The sequence below is a fragment of the Adiantum capillus-veneris genome, chromosome 24, assembly GCF_014529385.1.
Source record: "Adiantum capillus-veneris isolate H3 chromosome 24, ASM1452938v2, whole genome shotgun sequence".
NCBI lineage: Eukaryota > Viridiplantae > Streptophyta > Polypodiopsida > Polypodiales > Pteridaceae > Adiantum > Adiantum capillus-veneris.
The window spans coordinates 71,715,459-71,737,748 of record NC_140954.1 but is presented as its reverse complement, the minus strand read 5'-3'; the positions used below and the strand labels follow the sequence as shown (position 1 = coordinate 71,737,748).

Genomic DNA, 22,290 nt, shown 5'->3' with positions numbered 1-22,290 from the left:
GGCGATCACTCTTACCCTTTTCCTATTTGACCGACAAGCCCGGTACCTGACTCTACCAAATAAATAATACAATGTCCGCCGTAGGTGATAGGGTGTCCGTGAGCCGTGAGGGTTAACATGCCCCCCTTCTTGATGTAGATTCCGTCCTCGGAAGCTATTGAGTTGAAGCTCGTTCGTCGAGGTGGAAGAGCATTTGAGATGAATGTTCTTAACCTTCTTTAGTCATTGCAAAATCAAACAACATTGGCACGGTAATTGCATTCTCATAAGCAATTAAAAAGCATATGCAGTTTTAGGCAGACAAATTGATTGGTAACAGAATTTTAAACAATTTGTCAGCAAAATAAACATTAAATTGCAATGTAATCAAATGCATAAACAGATGTAAAGTTAAAAAATTAAACAAGTCTGGGGTCACTAATTTAACAGTCGAAAGGCACTAGAGATCGACTATTAATACCATGGGTAATCTTCTTAATTTTCTCTGATCAATTAAGTTATTTAATCGCGAGAGCCAAGTATTTCATGTTCGAGGGATGACTAGAGGCTATACCTATAAGACCTTGTAGTTAAGCTATGATAAAAGGAATTTCTCATGAAATCATCGCCTGACTGATTACCTTTTCTTTGACTCCCCAAAGTCTTTTTAGAGTGATTCAATTTTGATGTGTGTGCTTATTTTGTATGCCTTGGGTTTTTTGCTTTTCAAGGAAAAGTGCCCACAATGGGAACCTCTAGGGCTCTAGTACCATAGGCGATACATGTGAGTGAAGTACCCAATCAAGCTGAGATTTCTCTTCCAGCTTAAGATTTTACATTGTGGCACTTTGATTTTTTGTTTGTTCATTTTCAACATTTTAATTTTGTAACTTTGGGGGGTCATATAACACTGTTACCCTCCCCAGGCTCATCACACTAGTAAACTCCCTTTATAATACTTTAGCTAAAGGTCAATAGGGTCAAGCCCACTAGAAATCCCTAGAACATTTCACACAATGCTGCCTAAATCGAATTAAGAACCTAAGTAACCATTGATTATTAGGAAGGCATTCCTGATGGTATTAAGAGAAGATCTCTAACACCTAACTTGGTCAAACTATCTTAGTCAGCCTTGCTTGATGTTTAAACCTAGACAAGTGATTATGACAAAAAAAGACATTGAATTAAATGTTTGATACTAAGCAAATGTTTTGAATATTATGCTACCATTCACAATTAAAGCAGACAAACATAGATGCAAAAAAGATAAGGGGCCATGTTAATGACACAGGTTTCTGTTTCAGTGTACCGAATGTGAATGTGTAGGTCTGGTCAATGTTTTGACTTTTATTGTGCATACTCGTTTGCTAATTGCTCTTGCTCTTTATCTTTTTTATTTTATTTTTTGTGAGTATAAGGCTTTATATGTACATTCCCTAAGATTGGAGATTAAGAGGTCAGGGAGAAAGGTTGAGAGGGAAGCAAGTGATGATGGATGTCAACAAACACTCCCCCGTTCCTTGGGTAGATCATACCTTTTGGAATGATGTCGCCAACTTTTGAAACCAATTGTTCCAGTTGGTAATAGGTGGGGATTTTTGCCATTAGTTTTCTATTACCTTAGGTGCCTCATCGAGTTGCAAGGGTGGTAAGGTACTCTCCTAGGTTCGAACTTGAAGTGGTTCATTAGGTGATTCTTGAACAGTGGGAGGTGTGGATTTCTTTGTAGCTTCATGGGGGTCCACTATTGTAGGTGGAGGCTGTGGAGAAGCTTTTACCTCTATGGATGCATTACATGAGGAGCTAGAAGCTTCATGGGACTCCCCCTTCCTGAGCTAGGTGAAACAAATCGTTCTTTCTTCGGTACCCAAACTAGCTCTGGAGCAGGTATGTAGCATTCAGTGATTTTTTTTCTTTCCACAATCGTCGACTCGTTTTGGAGCTACGGGATTGAGCTCACATGGGCCCGGTGACAAGTAAGAGCACAATTTACGTTTTGGCACCTAGATTTGATCATTTTCTTCATAGTAACCTTGGGCTTCCAATAGTTTTTTAGGAGTCCAACGCAACGTTTCTTTACATTTCTTGGGGCGAATGGGACGTCTCTTACCAGGCTCCTGTCTTTTTGCACTGGCTATGGTCGCTAAAGAAGCTTTAGGGACCCACTTGTATGTTTTCTTCGTTCTTTTAGGATGAGTCTTGTCAAAAGCTATATGCATTGCTTGTAGCATATTTAAGGGTACGAGCATTTCATCCCCCTCAGGTGTTACCCAGGTCGTCCCCTTGTTTCTCCAAGTGTCTATGGTTTCTGCTAGGTGGACCCAATCCACATTGTCCGACTCAGTCATCCCAGGTAGTACATCCATATAAGGAGAATCTTCCCCAACATCAATGTCCGCTTTACACGTGTAACAATACTTCAATGGGACCGAGTGAACTGTGCTGTCAGATCTATGATCAATTATAAACCTATTTCCTAGAGGATGTGCTCGATCCATCACAAGATCCACTCGAATGACAGAATCTTGGAACTGCAAGTAGACATGGTTTTTGGACCAGTCATGTACCATTTTTGCTTCCCTCATGAAAGGATGTCCTAAGATCATCTCCGATGCCATAGTGTGCTTGGAGAAATCCATAACAATGAAGGTAACCCTTATTTTATGTCCAAAGACCTTGATCTTGAGATCTTCTAGCATCCCAATAGGTTTAACAATAGACCCATTGGCCATCTTCTACTATGGTTGTGGTCGCAAGGTGAGGTCTTCCCATAGTTTCCCATCAAGTTTTAGTCACAATGCTAACCCCAGCACCACCATCAAGGATTCCCTTCACAGTTAATCCCTTAGTAGTGATTGGTATGGTCGCATTGGATTCATCACCCTCAAAGTATTGTCCCAACTTGTTAACAGGTATTTCTATAACAAGGTTCTCATCTAGGTTGGGTTGTGGATCTAAGTGTTCCTCCTCTATTGGCATCTCCCCAGCTCCATCCATCTGTGCAAATTGTGGTAGCCCAAACTTCAGTTCTCCATTGAGGAAGGCTCGAAGAGCTGAGACTAGCTCAAGGTCTTTATATAGTTTGGACATGATGGTGGTTCTAACTTCTAAAGACATGAAATCCATCAATTTGGCAATGTTTAACGGCACCTTTTGGACTTCAGTCCCTTGACGTGGGGAAGATGGGATCTCCATTTCTTTGATAGGATCAAGTAGTCCCTCTGTAAACATTCTTTCCATCAAGAGGTGAGTACGCCCACTTTTCCATGACTTTAAGTCACTTTCTTCTTGGATCACACTAGGTATGTCCAAGGGTCTATGGACTTGGTGAGGTTGTTGTTGCGTAGGGAACATGGTGTATGTAATCTAGATCTTCCTAGGTGTTAGTTCTAGATCCCTTTGGGTATCTTCTACCAAACTCCTTAATTGCTTGACTCGCTCAATCTCCTGTGTAGGGTTTGGGTAAGTTCCTATCTTCTTTTTGGATCCTGGCCATTGTGGCTCATGAAGATCTTCCTTGTTGGTTTCTATGTTAGTGATCATTTTGGTCTCCATGGTTTCACCTGAATCAGAATCCTCTTCAGCATCATTCATATATACGGGGTCGTCACCAGTCCCTATGTTGGTCTTTGAACTAGTTCTAACTTCGCTGCTTTTTGCGATCTCTTTCTTCGTGTTTTCTTCTTTTTCTGAGATTGGGAAATTGATGCCGTATCTCTTTCCTCAAGAATATAATTTTGTTTTTGGAGCATCGATCGTGTGAGTACGTTTACTTGTACCACGGGTGTACTTGGTGATGGCTCCTCGGTAACTTCAATCAAGTTTAATGGCGTGATCCTCGGTGCATTTGGATTATTTGGACATTGGGCAATCAAATGATCTATGCCACATCAATTACACATGAGTATCGGCATTGTAGACGTGCTCGCTTGATTGGTTTGCATTAGTGTGGCGTTCTTTTGTAGCCTAATAGGACACTCGGCTACACGATGTGGATCTCCACACCCATAGCATTGAAGAGATGGTCTCTTAGCAGTGTAATTGATATTTTGGCCTCTTGCAGCAAGAGCAGCTACTTGATATACAGGTTTGACTTGTCCCCAATAGTCCTCCATGTAGTATTCTGGACTTTCTTCAAGCACATCCATCCCATAGGCGATATTAGGATCTATATCTTCCTCACAGCCTTCCAAACAAGAAATAGATGATTCACAACCCACTTGATTCACAGAAGTGATTCTCGGATGTGGTGGTTGCATTCCTAGCACTGGAGGTGGTAAGGGTTTTGTTTGAACAACATTTTGGGCCCTAGGGACCATGTGTTGTGCTGTTTGTTCAAGAGGTGGGGCCGGCATCAATGCAAGCACTCGAGGTGTGTCTGTCCATGCTAAGGTTGTTCTATTGGCCATCACGCACTTAAATACTATGCAATCCTTAGCTTGATGACCATAACTCCCACAGGCATTGCAGTTCCCATTGAATTTTACTCTAAAAGTAGGGCATTCACTGGTACTATGCGGTCCATAGCATACTGAGCACCATTGTTTCTCCCTTCTTGGATACATATGATTGTTTTGCGGAGCACGATTGTCTCTAAGACTCTCTTGAATAGCCTTGGTGAGATTTGCTAAAGTCATCTCAGATATCTTTGGCTCCTTAGCAATAGGCTTTAAGGTCATTGGCTGATGCCCTGATGCTTGTGAGCTAATAGATTTAGGCTCAACAGACACTCTTTCTCCTTGAATCATTAAATTGTACTCCAATTGGATCGCATTGGTGGTGACTGCTTCCCAAGTGGTGATACCTCTAATGACTAGGCCATTGTAGACATCCTCATGTCGTAATCCCCTAATGAATCTATCAAGCAATTGGTTATTGTTGAAGTGCTCATTTGGATTACAATGAGAATTCAAATTCTTCAAACGACTTATAAAGTCTCTCACCGACTCTCCTTCCTCTCGTTGGGCTTTCTGGAGCTGAGAGGCTACACCCCAAAGCACTCCCTCTCGTATGTATTCTTTTAAGAACAGTCTCCTAAGAGTAGGGTAAATCGTTTTTTCTTCCACCCTTAGGGTTCTATACCAATCTCTAGCCTTTCCACTTAAGGTTAGGCTTAAAGCATTGCTCTTATGTAGGTCATTGTGTTCTCCTAGAGAATCGCATATTTGTTCAAACACTTCAATATGCTTTCTCACATCCTCGTCTCCACTAAATTTTTGTGTGAGCTTGGCTATTTGTACTGCCTTACTTCTAGGCTCTCTATCAAGCGCGTAACGCATATTCTCAGCAATAGATCGACCAATAGCTTGAGCAAATGTTGCCAAGTCACCTAAGTGAGCAGGCACCATGGGTGGAGGTGCTCCAGAGACTACATGTGGAGTAGGTATTGGCATTGGGCTTGGCGCATAGGAAGCCCTTGGGTTCCACGTTGGGTACGATGTTGTGCCATGTGGTGGTCCAAAGTTCATATGTGTGGCCCTAGGCATTGCAGATGTCGGATGTGACATGCTAATGCTAGCCGTTATAGTCCCATGGAAATAAGAACTTGTGTATTGTGTTTGTGGAGCATAGGTAGTTAAAACAATGGGAGGGGTAGGGACTACATGAGTGTGATGACCCATAGGTGCATACGATTGGTACACACTTGTAGGTACTGTTGCTTGCAGGCATTGAGCTATCATGTAGTGGTGCTTTACTAACAAATGAGTTCCATGGCGTGTTTCTCGGCATGCCCATCATTAGGGTAGGCATGGTAGCCGTGGTGTCATCAAGGGAAAGATGAGCTAGACTTGGAAAGGTGAAGCTATCACTTGTGGGCTCAGATTGCACTGAGACCCCTGGAGAAACAACATATGGAGGATCCATCGAACTTACCGAGGGAGTCTCCATTTGCGATAAGGTCGATTGTTTATCCTTCCCTGTATCCAAGAATCTCATGAGACCCGTTGAAGGCATGTTGATCCCTTTGTTCTGTCTCTCTAACTCGATAACCCTATGGATGACCTCACAAACTCTTTGTTGTTGATCATCCACACTAGTAGCACCCATTGTGGATTGTAGGACATCTAACCAACCCACGTGATAGGTGTGACCTGTGTATAGGTCGGTCAGAGTCTCTGTTTGTAATTCGTACTCCCAATTCTCATTTAGGATTGAGGTGCTAGGGGTGTCCTTTGATCTAGATGCAATGTTGCTTTCTAGGGGTTGGCCCTTAGCGGTTGCTAAATCAAGAGCACTTGATTGCTCTCTTAGCAAGGATATTGACATAGGCATAAGCTCTCGACTTCCTTTTCCCTCGCTGCAAGGATATATCGCTCAACCTCTTGCAATTCGGCAAGGCTTCTACCATCGGGTAATATGACCTCGGAGGGAAATAACTCTGAAGAGTCAGGAGGTGGAGTGAATGAAGTATTCACGTGCACATTCTCTAACGGTATAGGGTCTACGTTTGTCACGAATGGAGAATTTACTTCCCCACCCCCCTCATTTACATCATTAGCTCCATGTTCGGAGCGAGTGGCTCTACTAAAGGTTTCCTTCAGGCGGCTAAGCACACTCGGCCCGGACCGAGGACCCATGGCATGCATGTCTTGGCTTGAGCTATCGGGATTAGAAATTGGGAAACCGTCCATGACGTCGTAGTCAGAGGAAGAGTCACTAGCCGCTATGTTCGGGTCTTGGTTTATACTACCTTGGGTCCTCGTCGATCGAGGGCCCGGAACCTAAAGTAGGTGGATATTAAGAACTCGCGTAAGTTGAAATTCTCTCTAGTTGCTCCGTCTCTAGCACACGACCAGAGCGCAGATGCATGTGTGTTTGGCACCCTACAAGCGTCGGCGAATAACCTCGAAGGTTAACCGCTTCCCTTTTTTAAACGTCCGTTTTCACTCGTGTTTTTACGTTTTTAATGTTTTTTAATGTTTGATTTTTTTTATTAAAGTGTGTGATAGCTCGAAATGAGCGTATCACTGAGAGGGTCGCTATGTGCTTTACAATACAATTTTCGGGCATCTGACGTTCCGTTGGTCCTCAAAAAATCGATTTTTAGCTACGTGTGAAGCTATAAAAAAAAAATTTTAAAGGCGACTGAGGCCTAGGCCTGAGCGTAAGCTTGGGCTTGGGTCTAGGAGATATTCCCGATCCCGGTCCTACCTTTTTTTTTTTTTTTTAATTAAATTATATATATAATATATATATATATATTTAAAGGATAAGGTCGCCGTGGCCTGCGCGAGAGCTCACACACACACTCTATCTACCTACTTCTAACTAATACACCTACTGTTACACACTAACCCACTCTATTAGCTCTCTTAGATCTACTCCTTACTTACTGTACACAAAAAACTAACTACCTTAATACATAGAGAATGTACACAAAAAACTAACTACCTTAATACATAGAGAATAAACACAGTACCTTTGAAAACTCCATTAAAAAAGAAAACTAACAACCTTAATACACATAGAATAAATAGAGTACCTTTGAAAAGTCCATCAACAAAAAAAAAAACACAGTATAACACCAAATTCCTCTTCTCAACACACACACCCTTCTTCCTTACCTTTCCTACAATAGAAATTGCACCACGGAGAAGCACAGAGTGCTACTCGAGCTTAATGTATGGCATTCCCCGGCAGCGGCACAAAAATGTGCGTGTATGTCGCACGTGTCAATGCAAGGAACTTGCCGATACACCGTGTGCGAGCCACAAATGGCTCCAAACACACAACAAGCCTAAACTAGTAAGCTCAAAGAAGGCGATGGTGTGTCACTCACCGCTCTATGCTTGCTTCGTGGAGGATTCCTCTCCGCGAAGAAGAAGGAGATGCCGCTACGCCACACTCAACCGCTTCACCGCCGTCGTGCCTTCGTAATGCTCGATCGCCCACACACTCCCTCTCTCTCCCTTTCTCACTCTATCTCTCTCTCATACACACACACACAAGGAGATGAAGAAGAAGAAAATGCAGATGGAGCAAGAGCAATCTTCTATTGCACAAATGAGAGAATGAATGAATTTTAGGTTTAGTTGACTTTTATATGAGCTCGCCCCATTCACACTTGGGCGCCCATAGCCAACTAATCCCTTGAATGTTCCAATTAGAGTGTGCCTCTCATCGGCGATCACTCTTACCCTTTTCCTATTGGACCGACAAGCCCGGTATCTGACTCTACCAAATAGATAATACAATGTCCGCTGTAGGTTACAATGTCCGTCTCGTAGGTGATAGGGTGTCCGTGAGCCGTGAGGGTTAACATTCTTATAAATTCTTCAACCAAAACTACATGAATTAGCCCTTTACATTGGCCACACTTTAACAAGCCTCAATAAGTGAGTATCTTCAAGTTGTATAGTATTTTTATCCTTTTTGTGAGTCCTCCGAGAAGATCCTGTGCAGATCCTATTGTGGAAGGGTTCAACTCTTACCTGCCATCATCCAAAAAAGACATCAAGTTAGAACTTGGCATATCTTTGATGGGAAGACAACTGTCAATGCTAAAAACCAATTGTTATCCATGTCACCGTCGAAAAATCTGCTAGCACCTTCCCTAGGACTATAATACATGGATTGATTTGTATTGATAGAACTTTTGCTAAAACAATCCGATTCTATATACATATCTTGGTATGGACTGATTTACATTGATACAAATTTTGTTACTACAACCCTATTTTGCAAAAATCTTTATAGAATTCTCATACCTATTGACTCCATCATGATAGTCATTCTAAGTGGTGTGTGTGTGGAGAAAAAAGGAAAGGGGTAATAGAAATCGAGAGGGATTCTAGAGATTCTTTTTTTTTCATATGTGCTTCAAGGCTTCACCAACTCACCAAGATAAAAGGGAAGCAAATCACTATGTTAAACCTCCATATCTAATTACTACGGTAGTACTCGCTCTCCTTCCATTAGGCGGTATCTTCTGAGATACCTTTCATCTATGCACATGAATCAAAGCTCCACACGAAACCAGTCTAAGACTTGAACTCAACCAGACCCCATATGAGCATCGCATCCTCTGCGCTAACCATAACACCCCAACAGAGTCGTTGTCAGATATTCGATGATTTTGATATAAAAATAATAATGCTCGCGCAAGCCTCGATGCATGGAGGTCTCCCTTGTAACTGTTTGCGACACCTGCGCCTTTCAATCCCTTGCTCATCAGCTCACCATTCGCCACCTGGCTCACGCTTCCATTTTCAAACTTTTTTCTTTTTCTCTTTTGCTTTCCTAGCTGAGGTATCTTCGTTGATTCGCTTCAATGAGACATGCGTACAGACCTACTCCATGGCATCCTCCTTTCCTACCAATCTAATGACTTCACTTTCTTTGAGATGAGCAAAAAAAAAAAAGACAAAATATGCATGAGCCTTATGCCACCAAAGTACATAAGCATTGTATCCTTTTGCATGGTATGTACTGAATCTAATCTAGTATCTCATTTATGCTAGTACAGAGTGGAAAAAAGAGTACATGACACGGCCTGCTACAATATAATGTGCAAGATATAGTGCTTAAAGTATGTACATGAGCAAGCAAATTTCACTTCAACATCGTAATAGAAAGTCATTTTAATTGAAACGTTTCCACATTTGACTATCTAATTGTGCATAAAAGTGAGTGTAGGTTCATACTTCACGAGATCAAACAAGTCACATAGATGCTAAAACATATCAACCAACATAGCAAGCCCATGTCTCATAGTAAGAAGCAACATTTATTAAGCTTAGTTGTACACCAACCTTATGATTTTTGCCTTGTTATTTGTGTTAAAGGTGATTCTTGAGGTGATCCAAGCATCCATCGCATTTGTGCGAAAACATTATAATCAAAGAGAATGGTATGTTTGTACAAGATTTCGAAAGTGTTTTTCATGAAGCACCAATATATTGTGCACATGAGAGAGAGAGAGAGAGAGAGAGAGGGGGGGGGGGGGGGGGGGGGGGGGGGGGGGGGGAGATCTGTGAGTATTCGGATGAGGATATAATACACAAGTAGAGTAATCAAATGATGCACACAAGCTTGAATCCAAGGAGAGAATACTCCTTTATCTATTGTGAATACAAGTTGAGATAAAAGGGGGTAATGAGTTTACGAAAGAAAAACTAAGGTTTAAGTGCACGTGTGTGTGTGTGTGTGTGTGTGTGTGTGTGAGAGAGAGAGAGAGAGAGAGGACGAAATGTGCATCTATTTGAAGATTTTAAATGCACATAGGATATGAGAGTTATCCCCGTCCACCAAAGGAATTCGTGATATTTGTGAAGCCACATGCATGCAAGGCCAAGAAAGGTGGCTTTTATGGCATCCATGTGCCATTCGAGTTGTTTCTTTCAAAAGTCAACTACCATACTTAAAATAATTCTATAAGGGAATCAAAAGACGGCTGGCTTAAGACTAAATTAAGAGCATAAAGTTTCAACTATCTTTATATAGATTTACTATTCCTAACATGAGTTAAGAGCATAAGGTTTCCCGAGTTTTGTTTTTATTTTTTTAAGGAGCATAAGTTTTTAAGCCTTTCTTTTCATTGATTCAACGTTGGTACCTTCTTTTTTTGTTGTCTATCTAGCAATGGTTCCCAACTTCCCAACCGTGTTCGAGAAAAATGTATCTTATAGATTTCACAAATGCCAATCGAAGGCAAGCGCAAAAGGAGAAGTTCCATCCCAAAATAGAGGAAAATAGTATAAAAATTTTAAAAAATCTTAATTTTTTAAAATTCCTCTTGGCAAATTCAAGAAAAGGAATTAATTTGTATGTTTGGGAAAATGGTTTATCCCGAACATTAGTCCCTAACTAAAGAGCGAGCTATCTTGTGAGAGATTAGGACAAAATTAAAATGTGATGTAAAGTGCACATATGTGTGCAAGTGGTATCAATTGCACATATCAAGTGTTATAAAGTGCACATATGTGTGCAGGGAGTATATGTGCTAGTTTTATGTTTATCATTGTGTGTGTGTGTGTGTGTGTGTGAGAGAGAGAGAGAGAGAGAGATCCTATAAAAAGGTTTGCAAAGGCGTGTTAACATACATGTGAGACGTCAAAGTAAATGCACATTACACGTGTGTGTGTGTGTGTGTGTGTGTGTGTGTGTGTGGAGAGAGAAAGAGAGCGAACTAGGAGAGATAATTGGGTGTAAAGAAAGAACGAGTGGAGGATTGAGAGATGGATGTGTGTGTGTGTGTGTGTGTGCGTGTGTGTGTGCGTGTGTGCGTGTGTGTGTGTGTGTGTGTGAGAGAGAGAGAGAGAGAGAGAGAGAGAGAGAGAGATTGTTTGGGGGATAAACATAATGCATCACCGAAGGCAATGAAGTCGGGCAGTCTAGCACACACACATAGAGAGAGAGAGAGAGAGAGAGAGAGAGAGAGAGAGAGAGAATTTGAACGTGTGTTATGCAAACAAAAGTGCAACTCGCAGAGCTAGAGATCCCCCCCCCCCCCCCCCCTCTCTCTCTCTCTCTCTCTCTCTCTCTCTCTCTCCCCTTGGTGTCCCTCTCTTTTATTGCTACCGTAGGCGACCGGAGTCTCACTCATTCCAAATTAGGAAGCTCATCACTTTTTATGCTTTCAAGAGGATTCGATAAACATGTCTATCAAAGCATTGGCCTTTTGGATTACAAAACACCTTCCCAAAGCAATGGCCTCTTGGGTGCAATTGTGGACTATTGGATAGAGCTTGCCAATAGAGTCTCTTTATTTATGCACACTATGTCTCTTGCAAGTTTGATAGTGCCAACATCATATCCTACTTGACCGCTTGGATTTTGATCCCATTTGAGCTTGTTTCTCTCACACTTTCAACCTGGAGCCACTTCCTAATTAACTTTCTCTCCTAGCCGCTTGATGGACCCTCAATTGCCACCCTCACATCCATAGTCCTCAAGCATCCAATTTCGTTGATCATCTCAACATAGAGCACATGACATGGTTTGATGGGTCACATGAGTTATACTTGACCTTTGTGGACAATAATAAAGTCTCTCTCTAGGCTATGTGTGTATTGGTATGGTGACATTTTAGTTGCACGCCTTCTCCCCATTGCACTTCATCGATCATACCAAGAGAGTTCCTTAACAACGTCCTATGCCTTACATGCTGCTTTACTATTTGCAATAAATAGAGAAAGCAAAGGGTGTTCTTAGGCCTTGAATCAGGTTTTTTTTAGGCTTGAAAATTGACCCCCTTAATGAAGAAATGCCTTTTATGGTAGCTACAGAACATGAAAGAATGTCATACCTAATTTAGTTAATTGAGCATGGTATTCAGTAGACATTGCACGAAGTGAGAGAGTAACTAATACTTGCATGCTTCCATGACAACACAAGGCATGGCACACAAAGACATTGGGCACACACACACACACCCCTAAGTACTTATACAGCTAATATTAACCAAGTACAAAGACCAACTCTATACCAGGTCTGGTTTAGGATTGGAATCTGGTGTTAGGTGGTCCTTCTTAGGTCCTACATCAAGGCAAGCACATTGGACCATGTGCTTGTTTGTGTGTGTGTGTGTGTGTGTGTGTGTGTGTGTGTGTGTGTGTGTGTGTGTGTGTGAGAGAGAGAGAGAGAGAGAGAGAGAGAGTCTTAGACTGAGAGTGGTGTGTAGTGTGGAAGCAACACAAAAAAACAAGAAATCGGGGTGGTTGGGGCTAAAAGAGGTCAACAGGGCAACATCCAAGATGGTTGGCAAGATGCCGGAGGCTGACAACCCATTGCAATCTACCTCATGACCTCTTTGTCTAAGCACGATGGTGAACAACACTATAGTGGATTGTGGCCTCATGAGCGATTGACATGTAGGACTGTGAGAGATCGAAAAAGAGAAGTTATACATGGTTCTTCCAAGCAAGAAAGGCAAACCGACAATTGGCTAGCCAATGTAATCACTTAGAAGGAGGGGTTGCAGGTGAAGTCACATGGCTACCTGAATCCTTTTTTAGCTCGGGATGGCCGGTGGGCTTTCCCCTTTTGATTTTTGGTTCATAATGCCTGAACTTCTTGCGCAACAACAACGTGGACATCACTGAAATATGCTTCGCCTTTACACAGCAAGAAAAGAAGTTTACTTTAATAATCGAATCAATACCCTACATGACTGGCAGGGAGAGGCAAGGGGCACATTCCAAAGGTATCCAAAGAGACCAAAAGGTCAACCATCATAACGACATTGAGTCTCTCTCTCTCTCTCTCTCTCTCTCTCTCTCTCTCTCTCTCTCTCTCTCACACACACACACACACACACACACTCCTTCCTCTAGTGTGTGGGTCATTGAGTTTGCAGTGCTAAACAAAAACATTTTTTTCCTAAAACTTGGCAAACTTACATATGATAAATTTTAGATATAAATTGACTAAATTTGGAGGGTTTTACATTAAATTTCTCTAAATTATGTAGGTTTTCTCACCTTCAAACTTAAAATTTAGACGTAAAACTCAAAATTTTTAGGTGGGATTACACTAAACCTAGGTTTTCTTTAAGCAATGGTTTGTTGCTTATGTTGTCGCTAATTAGCTCTATAGAAAATATTCAATATAATTTTTGAGCTCCCTCTTGAGAGCCACTTGCCCCCTTGAAGGATGTGCCCACCAAGGGCGGGTCAAAGGAGTAGGTGCTACGATTTTTAAAAAAGAAAGTAGGAGGGGAATCAAAGGAGATGCGAAGAGACGAAAATGGAATCGCACATGTTGGGCGTCGAAGGAGGTAGAGAGTAGGAGTATATCGTGCGTTAAAGCAGGTAGAGAGTGTCCAAGAAGGCAGAGAGCATGAGAGGGTCGGGCGTCAAAGCAAGCAGAGAGCAGGAGAGGAACGACTAGAATCGCACATGTTGGGCGTCGAAGGAGGCAGAGAGCAGGAGTAGATCATGCGTTAAAGCAGGTAGAGAGCATGAGAGGGTCGGGCGTCAAAGCAAGCAGAGAGCAGGAGAGGAACGATTGGAGGCAAGGGTCGATTTTTCTTAAAAGTATTGTGCAAGGCTTCCAGCATGTCAGTCCTTCTCTTCTTGTGGTCTACAATAGCATAGAAAGGGTAGATTATTGCCATGTGCGCATGCTCAAAACCCGTATCCCTTTTTAGATGGGTGGTATGAAGGCGAGATCCATGTGGGCACTATTCGCTCAACTCTAAGGTTGGATTCGGAGCCTGGAGGAATCTTTGAAATGAATGAATAAAAGTGAGGGAGAGCCAGTAGTAGCAGTTTATGTATCTCGAGTAGCCCGCACATGAGATGTGACCTGCACCTTGCAATCATGATCGCTATCCATCGCCATCGCTTTGATCTATGTAGTCGCTACACGGGAGGGAAAAGCAAGTGCAACAACCAAAATGAGGGTAGGGTAGAGGTGCCAGTTGTGGTACGCCCCCAGAAACAGGACAAATAAGGCCCTTTTATATTACGCTTGATGACCAAAAAAGGCACAAAAAAGAGAAGCCCAAACGGCTAGCTAATTTGAAATAACGCCATTCCATTGGCCAGTGCATGGGTTCAAGCCTCCGTGGGTGCATTTTGCCTCTTTTGGCCCCGGTTGGTGTTCTTATTCATGCCAATTTTTGATACACTGGATTCCGAAAATCGCGCCGCGACTATCGGTTCTCAAACCCGACCAATCCCAAATTATTTCTCCTGAAAGCTTGTGAAAATGCGATTAAAATGAGCTAGGGTAGAGAGAGATTCAAGCTCGGAGGAGAGAGATTCAAGCTCCCCAAGTTACCCGTCCCCCTACTGGCTCCTCTATCCTAAGAGCAATCGGTAGCTGGACGATACAAACTGAGGCCAAGAATGATCATTGATGACTCGTGACTAACAGTGCACAAACGCAGTTCTCTATAGGTCTGTCGAATGAGAAGCTTCCCTTTTCGCCGATATCTTCTCCTCCTTTGTAGCCCAAGCTGCAAGTCTCTACTGGTGTGACCCGAGGTGAGCACTCTCTCTCGTACCCCTGCAAGATTGGGTGCGACTCGGCCCTTAGTGTTGCAACCTTATTAGGGCATGCCCTGCTAGATTTGCGGGCGCATGCAAACGAGAGAGAGAGAGAGAGAGAGAGAGAGAGAGGTTGACCCAAAGGCTGTTTTATTATCCACGTGGCACCCCGAGGTAGTACATACTATAGTTAGATTTTTGCGTTATTTAAGCCAACCAAGCTTTGAGCTCGAGCCTGACATGCAACCCTCGCGTAGGTGTTCTTCTGACATGCAACCCTCGCGTAAGCGTGCTTTTGTGGGCGAGCCCGACGACGACTTCCCCTGGCAGCCTTACGACCCGGTGACGCCGTGGCTGCGCTCTCCCAGTCCCTCACACCCTGTCGGAATTACTTATGTTTCCCAAGTGCCTCCCCGGGAGATGGCAGAGGCCATTATTGCCCTTCGGCCCAATCCTCCCTCAACTCCCCAAGAGAGGGCAATAGAAGTGGAAAGGAAACAAAGAGAGCTGGAGGAAAGGCAAAGATTGGCCACACTCAGCCCGCAGCTGCCACACGACTTCTTTGACGCTCTTCGAGCTAGACCCCCGTAAGTTCCACCTTGCCCTAGAGTGCTTGATTTTGATCAAAGAGCAAAACTATGTGACAAGAGCAAATCTGTGTGACTCTAGGTTTATACATCAATATTGATTATATTCTTGCCTTTGTCTCTATTGTTCTCTTTGATACTGTTTGTGTCTTTGTCCTATAATTTTATGAGAGCGGATGTAATAAGTCAAGCTTTATTTTGATCAAAGAGTAAAACCACGTTACTTTAGGTTCATCCTCAACTTATACAATACTACTGATTTTATTCTTGCCTTTGCCGCTGTTGTTCTTTCTTTCTCTCTGATACTGTTTGTGTCTGTCTCCTTATACACAAGAAGATTTAGAAATTTTCTCATGTTGGAAAACAGAGTCACAAACATGGCTGATAATGGCTATGAAATGCAATAGTAGAAGAAGGATTGTCTAAAATTTTTATGTGTGTGGTAATTGTGAAACGCAGGGCACTTTCTTGAAAATTCAAGAATGCTTTACTTTCACATTGCTAAATCAGTATGTATGCATTTTGCTTTTACATTGTGCCATTTTGATTTGCTGCTCGATTGCATTGACAATGTTAAGGCTTTTTAACCGGAACTTAAAACTGATTGTTTTTTAGGTTCACAAAAGAGGACTTCCCTAAGGAGAAGCCGCCGCCCCAAGATACAGGGGGGCGAAATTATTCCCAAAAACATTATGAGGAGTTCTTGAAAATCATGTGCCGTACAGTGGTGCCGCAACAAAGCCCACCAAGATGATGACATCGCTGCCGCAGGTTACTCCTCATGGAAGGAGTATGTTGTCAAAAGTGCATTGCAGCATTGGTGACTCTCTCTCTCTCTCTCTCTCTCTCTCTCTCTCTCTCTCTCTCTCTCTCTCTCTCTCTCTCTCTCTCTCACACACACACACACACACATTATGCTTTTCCTGCTTGGCTTATTATGTCCCTTTGTTGCAGGCACCCTGGCATGGATTTCTTTAAGTTAATACGGATAATATCGTTCTTGCCAGGCCGAGGACCTCCCCCCTCCGCTCCACCACAGTCACGTCCTAGGCGGAGCATGCGGCTTTTCCTAGCGAAGAACGCGGATTCGACATCACGGTGGTCCGAGAGTGATGAGAGCAAGTGAGTGTGGTTGATGAAAGTTGTTTTCACTGGCACTGGAGGGAGATTTTGACTGTTTGGTGCCCGTACTAGTCCTATTCCAATATCAAAATTATTGAGGAAGTCAATTTTTGGTTTTAGAAGCACCCTTTTTTGACATTTTGTTTTTGCAAAAATGGATCTGTTCATGCTTTCAGGAATTGGAGATCTGGTTTTTTTGGCATCTGTTGGTGTTTTGATAATTACACAAGAAGATTGAGAAATTTTCTCATGTAGGAAAACGGAGCCTTTTCCAGTGTTTTCATACAATGAATAACATCATGAGCTTCTGCTCGAGAGGCACCGCATACCTAGCTAGGTACGATTGGGGGCAGGGGACCACCAGCCTCCCCACCGGGCCGGCGGTCCCCTACCCCTAATCGAACCTAGATAGGTATGCAGTGCCTCCCTCACAGAAGCTCATGATGTTGACGTAAGTCACAATGTGGGAATTATTGTGTGTAAGTGAAGGATCTAGTTTTATCTCGTGTTGTTACTGGTTCATATCATTGGAAAACTTGGAGCTGTGATAAAAAGCGTTTTGGACGATGACAAGATCTGGTCTGAATTGTTTTACTGGGTGGTAAAATTCACTTTATGGGATTGAAGTGGATAGAAAAAGTGCAGTTGTGGAATATTCCTTTTTTTTCAAGCTTATATCAACCTTTACTTTTAAGGGCCAGAAAAAACTCGGCTTTTTCTTTGCTGGTTTTTCAGAATTTTGTAGGAAAAAGAAGGAAAGCATGTCTTATTTGCCCCTTGTTCATACTTGAGTCTTAACTTTGTGGTTGCTCTCGACTTTAGGAACCTATGGCTGTCTGACACGATTTTTTAGCTCAAGGTTTCCTTGGACCCTTTCTTTTGCAATTCTCTAATATTTTGAGGCGATTTTGGTCCCTTTTAATGTTTCTCCTTATGGTTTGAACCCTCAAATTACTATGTTTTTTTCTTTGAAATTCACACGTCTCAGAGGTTATACTTATCTTGCTTGATCGATGGGTTGCATTTCTGGCATAGTTTTGGCAGCTTTTTGGATTTCATTTTTTGGAAACTCTGTTCTCTCCCTTTGCTTGGCTCTTTTGAGTATGTGGTCCGAAATTCAGAACACTTGGTTTACTAAGTTAGGCAATGGTCACGCGAGGCTTAGTTATCAGTTATTTGAACAGATAACTAAGCCTCATTCTTGGTCACACGCAAAAAGAAGCATTAAATGTCTTACTAAGCTTACCCTCTGTAACTATGCAGAATTTGGCATAGTTGTGAAGTTGAAGGCATAGTTGGGAGGATAAATGAATAACTAAGCATCGCGTGACCATGCAAAAGGCTTAGTTTTTCATTAAATGCTTTGTCTGTGCATAGTTGGCATAGTTATCAATAACTGATAACTAAGCCTTGCGTGACCATGCCCTTACCTCTAGAAGCAATAGGGATTTTTCTTAGCTAGCCTACTATGTAAAATATTACTTGTCATTTAACCTTTTAATATCACATCAATATAGGCTTTGAGCACCTGTCATCTGCTTATCTCTCTCTCTCTCTCTCTCTCTCTCTCTCTCTCTCTTTGATTCTTAAAGATGGATTTCACGAGTGGTTACGGCTCGCTCCTTGATTAAACACACACACAAAGAAAAACTTAAAGTCCTTTGTTTTTCCAAAAAAAGACATTGCTTTGAGAATGTGGGAGTATTGCTTTTTTATGGAAGTCAAGGATTAATAAAACGTTTTGCAAGTAGAATGGTACAATACATTGGAACTTTTTGAGGCAGTCATTGCTTCTCTAAGATTTTACAAAAAGTTAAAATTAAAAAAAAAAAAAAAAAAAAAAGAAGTCGTCCTACATCTAGCTTTACTACAAACATCTTTCATATTTGAATAGATCAAGATAATAGCTAATCTAATAATTTTTAAGTTGAAGACAGAGATAATAATTAACTGCTTCTTTGACACATGTAATATATGTATTTGGCATCTTTATGGTGGTCTGAGATCTTTTTTCGACCATGCTTTGAGAAAGCATGATGATCCTTTTGACTTGAAAGGTGTTAACCGTGTTTTAAGCTATTTAAGGCCTGCTTCTCTTTAAAAGCCGATAGAGGATGTAAGGTTTCTTCTGAGCTAGTCAAATAATACCTATTGATCTACATTTTTTCTGATCCTAAACTGTGTCCTTGTGTTTTGAATTTGCCTATGTATGATTTTTCTTAAAGGGATTTACTAATAGGACCTTTCTTGCCTTTTGTCTCCCCATTTGGCGTAAAGGAGTTCTATTATGTGAAACTATTTTCTTGGGATTTCTTACTGGATAATTGTACATGGTCTTCTTAAACTGATCCCCCCCCCCCCCCCCCCCCCCCCCCCCCCCCTCTTGACCCAATTCTTAATCTTTGGCGCTTCTCTAGAGAGATTTTTGTTTTCTTATGTCTATTTACTATATACACTCGTAATATTATGTTAAAAGCCTTTTTAAGGTTGCCAATTCTTGAACTTGTTTCTTATACTTAAGCAATATGAAGCTCTCCTCAAAAGATTCTAGGATCTTAAATATAGGAATAGTTGGACTCTTAGTATCCAACTCCGTCATGCCTTGGGCCTATGTATTCCAGCGCATCAAGCAATCTCAACTGTCCATTGCATTAGCATTCTAACAGTGAACAGAACGAAAACAGTGCAGTCAACAAGATTCCACCAATGGAATTCACCTAGAGGAAATTTCAGCCAATCATATCACGCACACAAAATTTTAGCCAATCAAATGCAAAATTGGGCATGACGGATGGGAATCTCCCTCACCCCCACTGTTAACACGGAACAGGCTCGGCGGAGGGGTGAGGGAGATTCCCCACCTCGTTATTTCTTTCTTGGCAAGTTTTAAATACCTGGACTATAATAAAGTACTTAACATGAAGAGTTTGGGTTGATCTTCTGAGAAGTATCATGGTAAAAATGTGATCAAATTAATTAACTTTTGTAAACTGAACGTTTTTTTTTAAGGATTTGAACATAAATATTTGATTGGCATGTCGTTGGTCTTTGATGCTCGACACAAGAACTTTTTGATACTTAATCCATGCTGACATTGAGTTTCTTTTTTAAAAAGCTAAGTGTTTAAAAATGAAAACATTAACTTTGCATCCTCCTAAAATCTGAAACAATTTTGAAACTTACCCATGATATCCTTATGGTGCATTAGACCTGATGGTGAATGGGCTACGTCAGTAAAAATATTCTAGTGATGGGTCTCAAACTTCTAAATTTTATAAGCTGCCTTCTGGCAATAATAAGTCTATTTTTTGGAAATTTTTAATGAAACAAATTATGACTCTTTTTAACGTCACCTTAGTTCTTTGGTGTTCTATGGTCAATTGAAGTATCTCCTATGAGTAAAACTTTGATATTACTTTGTTGGTGTCGAGCGTACTTGATGATCTTGTTTGCCAAGAAAGATGAATACAACAGAGAGAGAGAGAGAGAGAGAGAAAGAGAGAGAAAAACGCTAAAGAGAACTTATAAGAAAGCGCTAAGGAAAAAATGAAAGAAGAGAGATACACCTATTTATATGGACATAGAAGGTCTTTTGACTTTCCATCTTCATTTGTCTTTTGACTTTTCACCTTCATTCGTCTTTTGACTTTCCAACTTCGCCTTTCTTTTCAATTCCTAAACTCTCCCTTCACTTATGTACTTAATATGTTTTGAAAGAATTTTTATTTTTCCTGAGATTGGGGAGACCTTATCCTTTGAATCTCTTCGAAAGCAAATATTATTGAATAAAGAATAAGTCATTTCATACACCTAGCCTTTAAAAACATCTACACATATAGGACAGTAGTTCGTCTAATCATTTTTAAACAAAACGTGTATAACAATTGATAGGTTCTTTGACACATGTAACACATATCCAAAGCTAACAAAATCTACACATATAGGACAGTAGTTCGTTTAATCATTTTTAAACAAAACGTGTATAACAATTGATAGGTTCTTTGACACATGTAATACATATCCAAAGCTAACAAAATCTATTGTCTTGTTTATATGGAAGCAGGTGAGAATTCTATCTTTTCTTCAAAAGGTTAAAGGTAGTTGCCATCTGCCTTTGATGATAAAGACCAATTTCATCTCTAGTCTTTTATATATCCTAATGTATAGGATCACTGGAATGAATGTGCATTCTAAGTATACGTATGGAACTTGAGGGTAGTAACTTGTTCAATGCCTAGTACTTGTCATTGATAAATTCAATGGTATGTCGTAATAGTTGGTTAATAATGTGCATATGGATTGATGGTTATATTGTCTTGTGGGTTATATTGTCTTGTGGATAACTACCATGGGTCTATACATTGTACTTTCCTTGAAGGGTGAATCTGGGCTTTGAATCTGGGCTTACCTGGATTCATCTAAGTACATCTTGTTCTATGCCTAGTACTTGGAACTAAAAAAGTCAATGGAATGTCATAATAGTTGCTCAATACTATGCATGATCGACTAATAATTATGTTATCTCATGGATAACTACCATAAGTCTATACCTTGCACTTTCCTTGAAGGGTGACTTTGGGCTGATCCTAGGTTCATTTAAGTTCATCTATTTGTGGTCCTCCACTTGGGGTTTGGTGGCTTGGGAAACATTTTCTTCCCATTAGCAAATGGTGGGATACTCCCCTTTTATATGCATGGTTGCACTAACCAGATTGTGACCATCTATTGCCCTTACTCATTAGTTTTTCTTCATCGATCTTGATTTTGAGTGGTGACCTACAGTGCATCGATTGTCTCTCCCCTCTCCAAGCAAGTCTATAGCTTTCTGATTCTACTCTTGTAACCCCCTCTGTTGGGTGTTTCTAGATCAGCATATCATCCATAAAGCACATGAATGTCCTCTGGTCCATTTGATATGTTGACGGGTTTGACTTCCTATGGTAAGTCTTGTTGGACTCTGCCACTCACTTGGAGTTTTTGTGCCTTGCATTTATACTGTTATGTTCTTGGGTGCTTCATATTTCCTATTGCATGCCTTGGATACTTGCCCCCATCATACCGCTAGCATTCTATGATCGCTTGCTCATATAGTTTATTCACTATGGCTTATTGCAGCCCTATTAAATTTTGAATAGACAAAATTTGGCATGGATTTTTGTAAGAAACAACACAATGGACCTTATAGCTCACACTTTATAGCTCAATGCATCTTGAATGTTGTGGTGATATGCTCAAAGCATTACAGTAAGGGGCAATGGTGACCTTCTACTCCCTACTTTGAAACACTATAAAGGTAAGGAATATTTTTCCTTCTACTCCCTACTTTGAAACACTATAAAGGTAAGGATATTTGTCCCTCACTTACCCTTTGATTATTTTTATTTTTCTTAAAAAACAAAGAATGAGAGAGGATGAGTGATTGCAAAATATGGTGATGATATACTGATAAGTTATGGACAAATTTGACCTTACCAAAATTTATTCAACATGGATATTACGGAGATTGCCTCCTCTTTACAATTTCAAATAGTTTCTGGTCCTTTGGGTCCTTACTCTGGCATGCTTTGAAACAATTGATTCTTATGCTTGTTTTGGGAGGTATTTCTTTAGAGGATTGGTTTTACATTAGAAATTTTGGATTGAAATGGCTAAAGTGGATTAGACAATGA

At 41.1% G+C, this 22,290-nt stretch overlaps 1 protein-coding gene across 1 annotated transcript; it reads left to right on the top strand.

Moving 5' to 3' along the window:
- The first annotated feature begins 15,122 nt into the window (after positions 1-15,122).
- Positions 15,123-16,800, top strand: LOC147426567 (uncharacterized). The gene is made up of 4 exons (XM_086498664.1): positions 15,123-15,499; positions 16,115-16,218; positions 16,271-16,319; positions 16,454-16,800. The coding sequence occupies exons 1-4, from the start codon at positions 15,153-15,155 to the stop codon at positions 16,623-16,625; spliced, it is 672 nt and encodes a 223-aa protein (XP_086354790.1). The 5' UTR covers positions 15,123-15,152; the 3' UTR covers positions 16,626-16,800.
- Positions 16,801-22,290: the final 5,490 nt, after the last annotated feature.